General features: G+C 47.7%; 1 protein-coding gene across 1 annotated transcript in view; it reads left to right on the top strand.

Moving 5' to 3' along the window:
* MSI1 (musashi RNA binding protein 1) overlaps nt 1-5,790 on the top strand; it is a 33,376-nt gene that overhangs the window by 19,994 nt on the left and 7,592 nt on the right. The window contains exons 6-9 of the mRNA XM_025199303.1: nt 1,327-1,409; nt 2,046-2,163; nt 3,842-3,922; nt 5,288-5,344. Coding sequence (XP_025055088.1) covers nt 1,327-1,409; nt 2,046-2,163; nt 3,842-3,922; nt 5,288-5,344 — 339 coding nt within the window. The remainder of the gene's footprint in view (nt 1-1,326; nt 1,410-2,045; nt 2,164-3,841; nt 3,923-5,287; nt 5,345-5,790) is intronic.

Here is a 5,790-nt window from a genome sequence, read left to right as displayed (position 1 = left end):
GGGGGGGGGGGGGGGTGTTGGGGACCGGTGGAATCTAGCAAGGGCTTGCCCAATGACTGGAGCAGAGCATGTGTGGGGCTGGAGGAGGCGGTGGAAGGGGGCTAGGAGAATTGGTATCCCATTGCCAGGAGCAGGGCAGGCAGGTCACAGCTGCTCTCTATCTCGCCTCCCATCGCCCCATCCCTCAGCCTCCACATCCTCTACTAGAGTCCCTCGCAGCACAGAGAGCTTTTGTCCAGTCCACTTCCTGTGCTGTAAACATGCCGAGTTGCAGATATGTGAGAGGAGGTGGCTTCCTTCCCTCCCCTGTTACCTACGTGGCTCCAGTCGTCTGTGTGTGTCTTACCTTGTCCTCAGTAATCTGAGCCTCAGGGAAGCTGACATGGGAGGCAAAGTAACTGCCTCTTACTCTTACTCTTCCTCAGCCCTGATGCCCAATTGTGCTTCCAGGTCACCTTTCTTGGGATTGTGGTTGTGGAGCTGTTGTGCAGACATGATAAAAATGCTTTGGTGGTGGGCGGGAGAAGTTCACGGAAGGAGGCTCTTCTTACAATACCACCCAGAAAAGACTTAAGTATTTTTACTAAAGTGATTTTTAGCAGTGTGGAATTGCCATAGCTGGCAACTGGCAGACTGGAAGCTCCACCTAACCACAGCTTGGACAGCTACAACATGGGTTGATTCAGAGTCCCTTGCTGATGCCTCATTTCTTCTCTGGAAGGACCACCTCTGGGTGCGAGAGAGGTTTTGGGACTTCATGAGCCCTTTGATGCTTTGTCCCTTAGCCCAAGATTGTCAGCAGTGGGGTTGGTTAGAGAGAGATGCAGCCTGAGCACAAGACTAGGAGCTGGGAATCCTAAACTTGTATTCCTTGTTATGCATTGACTTCCTGTGTGCACTTAAGGAAATCACTTAGCCTTTCTGTAAAACTAATCCTGCTACTTGCTGGCACATGCAGGACATTAAGGACTAGTCCTTAATGTCCATCAGGAGATGAAAAACATAGAGTAATACCTTTTTTACAAGGGTTGTGAAGGCCCCTGACTATTGAAAACTGAACTAAGACCCACTGAGCTTGTTTAATTATGAAATAATGAACTGCCATTGAGTGATATCAGATCTGTTCAAAATGACCCATATTGGGTAAGACCTGGTTTGGGACCCTCCTTTGCATTATGAATTGTGGAGCAATCTAAGATATGGCTGTAGTGCTCTTGTAGAGCAGGAGTGGGGCAGGGTTCTCAATGGTGCTTCTCAAGTGCCAACCCCAGGAAGAAGGCAATGAAGTTGCCATGAGGAGCCTTCCCCCTCCCCTTTTTTCTTCAGGGTTTGGATTTGTCACATTTGAGAGCGAAGACATTGTGGAGAAAGTGTGTGAGATCCATTTCCATGAGATCAACAACAAAATGGTGAGTACCAAGGGCAATGCCAGAGCTTGGGTTGCAGAAGTACAAAGTGGGTCAAGGGTATAGCATGTGGGGGAAGAGGAACAAGACACTGATGATCTGAAGCTAGGAAGTAAATGGGACCCCAAAACTCACAGCAGCAAATCAGATAGGAAGGAGAGGAGAGCAGGTGTCAGGGTTTGAAACCCAAAGATGAGAGCAGTCTGTGACTGGGAGCTGTAACTGCAGGGCATCCAAGTGTGTGATGAAATTGTGCATTAATAAAAGCTGTTCCCAGCCATATGAGGCAGGTATTATCTTCACTCAATGAATAAAGAATCTGAGACTCCAAGGTTATCTTGCACAAGGATGCAACCACAGTAGAATCCAGGAGTACAATGTCCAGTTATCCTTCCTAGCTGCTCCAGCACCCGGCTTCTCTATCAGAGTAGCAGAGAGGTGGGAAGGATTCTAGTAGTGTCTAGGTCAAGGGGAGTGGTGGAGGTTGAAGGATGGGGGGAAGGGCTGGGTGGTGACTTGTGGGATGCTTCCAGTACAGTGAGGCACTCCTGCTGGCCCATGGCCCATGGTACTGTGTGTGCTCTGGTGGAATGTGCTGTGTGTCAAGGCCGAGGTCTGACACTTTCTTTCTTGTGGCAGGTGGAATGTAAAAAAGCTCAGCCAAAGGAAGTGATGTCCCCCACTGGCTCTGCGAGAGGGCGGTCCAGAGTGATGCCTTACGGGATGGATGCCTTCATGCTTGGGATTGGCATGCTGGGTAAGCACTGAAAGAGAGACTCTTTCTCTGTAGCTCCTGCTAAGCAGTAGGCAGCAGCTGGTGGGAGGAGGTCTCCTAAAAGGGCACCAATTTTTGTTCTGGGACCATGTTACTGGTGCAGTGTGATGGGAACGTGGCTGAAGCTGTTCAAGGGTAGATCAGAACAATGACATCAGACCACATTTTGTAAGGCCCATGGTACTATAGTTGGGAAGAGGAGGGCTGGGACCTCTTGTGATCACAAATCGCCCTCTGGTGGCAGCATGGGAGAGCTATAGATGTATCATTACTCTCAGTTCTGGGGCTGGAGTTATAAAAGATGGAAATACAGTTGCACATCGGGAGAAATTTTGACAAATGACTGCATTCCTGTTTTTTTGGGGGGGGGGTTGTAGTAGTAAACCAACAGCATATACACTCTTGCAAGCTTAAATGTTTGTTTAAAGAACCCCACATAATACAATACTAATCACATTCCATTAGTTGGGTAGAGGGGAGCCTGGTCATTTCAGTATGCAGACTGAGTGTTTTTTCTGCATATCATCCTAATAAACATTTTTGCCAGTTTTCAAGGGGCATCCAAATGTCCTTTAAATCCAGTGGAGTTCGTATTGCACTAGCAGCCTTGCTTTAGTGAAAGCCAGTGTTCTTTCACATTGCAAACAAAACCACGTGCTTAAAGTAGAGCTCATCTCTGAAGATGGAATTGCCAAATGAGGTATTCTGGGGTTTGTGTTAGTTTGTGGCTTCCATGCAAATGTGCTGAGGTTATAAGGAGAAAAAAAAAAAAAAAAAGGAATTGCCCCCATTCACCTTCCAGCCCCACAAATTCTTTCCGGGATCTGAGAGTCAAGCCAGTTCTTGCCTAAACCTCATTACTGGCAGTTGTATAACCTATCCGACCAGTGTTAATAGTGTATTTAATAGGAGCAGCAAAAAGCCTCTCATTTGGATCTGGGTCACTGGAGGTTTTGCCAGGGCAAGAAAGAGTCTAGCGCAGATCCCTTAAATCTGCAGGCCCATAGTACCATTGTAGTATCTGTCTGTATTTAGGCACACTACTTTTTAAACAAGTAGACTCCAGTGAGTCAGTGGGAAATCCATTTACTCTAGTCATGGGAGATTTCAAATAAAACTTTCAGCTGAGTCAGCCTCTGGGTTTCTCATGAGGCTGTTTAAAGGAGGTGGTTTGCTGTGGCAGCTTCTCAGAAAATGGTAAGCATTGTAATTCTTATCTCTGCCAAGAACAAGTGCTCTGCCTGTCTATTTCCAGCCACCTGTTCCTTCTGTATCTACTTCAGAACATTAGCCAATAGCAGTATTACTGAAGTAGATGGTCAGTGACTCAGTGCCATTCAGTCATTTGGATGCTTCCCACTACCCCTTAACATCCTTTTCATATCCTTAGCTTGTGCTTCTGGTCACCTTCGGTTGGACTTTCTGACATGGAAATCTCTGGTGCCAGGAAAAGCAAATGTAATAAAAATTTAAACAAAATTCCATTAAACTCTTCCTTGGATTCATGTGGTATATATGCTCTGTGTGTGTTTATGTGCACATGGACAGGTCTCATTGTGATGCTGATCAGTCCTTTTGCACTGTGCATATTGGTCAGAGCAAAGGCCTGGAGCAGTGGGTTTGTGTGTATTCACTGTAATAATCTCCTCTTTGCTGGCAGGTTATCCAGGTTTCCAAGCTGCCACTTACGCCAGTCGAAGCTACACTGGTATTGCACCTGGCTACACTTATCAGTTTCCTGGTAAGAGTCTCTCCCTTCCTGTTCCTTCCATTTGCCTTCACTCTATGGGAAGTCCTTGGCTTGTCCCATGACCCAGACTGTCTGTTTTAGCCTTGCTGCAGTTTGGTCTTCCCTTAAATTTGAGAGGGATGTGAGTGAGGGTGGGGTAGTAGGTAGGGAAGGGGAGGGACCAGCCTGCTAGCTAGATAGGAAGGAGGCTGTAGCTGTACAAGTTTCTGATTGTTATCCCTGTACTCTAGTAACAGGAAAACCCCAAGGTTGCTGCAACTCCCTCTGCTAGATCCCTCCTTAGGTCTTGTTATGAAGAAGGGCCCTTTGCAGCTCTGGTTCTCTTGCTGCCTCGTGTGTATGTCTGCCTGTCTCCAGCAGAGTCACCACCTTCCTGAAAGCAGGACATCACCACCCAGCTGTAAACAGGCCAGGGGATCCTTAGGCCTCTTAAATGTAAGAGTCACAATGCTGGGAGCTGTATTCTGAATAAGTCCCCTGGGTCTTTTACAGTCCCCAAAACCACCTATGGGGACAGTTGGCTGCAAATCTTCAGCAGATCCTTCTTTGGTATATTGGGTATTTTTAAATTAATAAACCTGCCCACTTCTCACCTGGATGTGTAGACTTGACCATCACTGATTGGCATCTGATGCTGCAGCTGCTCTGAGTTTTCTTGTGCCTTTCCCTTCCAGCTCAAGTGAAGAGTATGATACACATCACACTAATAAAAGAGCAGCCTGCTATTCTCAGGACAAGTGGAAACTCTGAGTGTCCCCTTACCCCCTCCACCCCTGTTCCCAAAGGTTTTTGTAGAAAGGCCTGAGGTTAGAGAGTTGGGAATGTGACCTGGCATCTTTCACTTCAAGACTACTAGTATGAAGCCAGCCCAGGTTGGCTGTGACTAAAAACAGTTGCCACCTCATGGCTGTATAGAAGTCTTTCTGAATCCACTTGTCCTTGACCCCAAACCACCACCAACTCAGTGGCACAGATCAACCCTGGAGAGGCTGAGGATTGGATCGGCGTAAGAAACTGAATTTCCCTTTCAGTCCTAATGATGGTCCCTCCAGGGCAGAGGTGAAGTATATTGGCGAAGTGGGGCAGTGGAAGGGGAGTTTGCACTTGCCCCTGCTCTGGCTATACCTGCTGTGGATTAAGCAGCTGCTAGGAGTTGCCAGGGCTGTCAGTCCAACAGCTTTCACCAGTTCTAAATGAACTAAAATAGGTGAAGGCTGGATGCTGCAGCAACTCCTTTGGTCTCTGTCTGGCTTTGGGGGGCTGTATCCAGAAGGCCTGATGCTGCTGTCTCTGCTGGTTACCCCCCTGCAGGGGGTGTTTTACAAGGTCCTAAGTTGTCTTACATTTCGTTTTTAGAATTCCGTGTAGAGCGGACCCCTCTCCCGAGTGCCCCCGTCCTCCCTGAGCTCACAGGTCAGTCCCGCTGATTTCCTAAAATTCAAAAGCTGGAAGGGGAGAAGGGGCTTTGGGTCATTCCAGTGGTGTCGCTGCTTCATGGATTGGAGCAGTGAGACTGGAAAATTTCCTCATTTCCTCTTCCATCTGCATTAGCTACATCAAAAGCAGGGGCTGGGGGGGGAGTGGTGGAGAGGGGTTCAGAACCATGCATATCACCTCCAGGGAGGGGAGAGATGCAGGTTATACGTGATGAGAGCAAGTGAATTTTAGTCCCCAGATAGCTGCTGCTGTTCCTGACCCTCTTTTAGCTCCTAATCCAGGGGGTTGTCTGTATCAGTTACAGAAACCTGATGACAGCAACTTAAATATTCTAATAATTCCCCTTATGTTAAGCCTGAGTCACTACAGTGAAGGATGCTGGGGCACTTGCTGTCCAGGGAGTTTACACTTACTCTGATCTC

Source organism: Alligator sinensis, unplaced genomic scaffold (genome assembly GCF_000455745.1).
Source record: "Alligator sinensis unplaced genomic scaffold, ASM45574v1 scaffold505_1, whole genome shotgun sequence".
Taxonomy (NCBI): Eukaryota; Metazoa; Chordata; order Crocodylia; family Alligatoridae; genus Alligator; species Alligator sinensis.
Note: the sequence above shows the minus strand (reverse complement) of the source record. Positions and strands in the feature narration are given on the sequence as shown.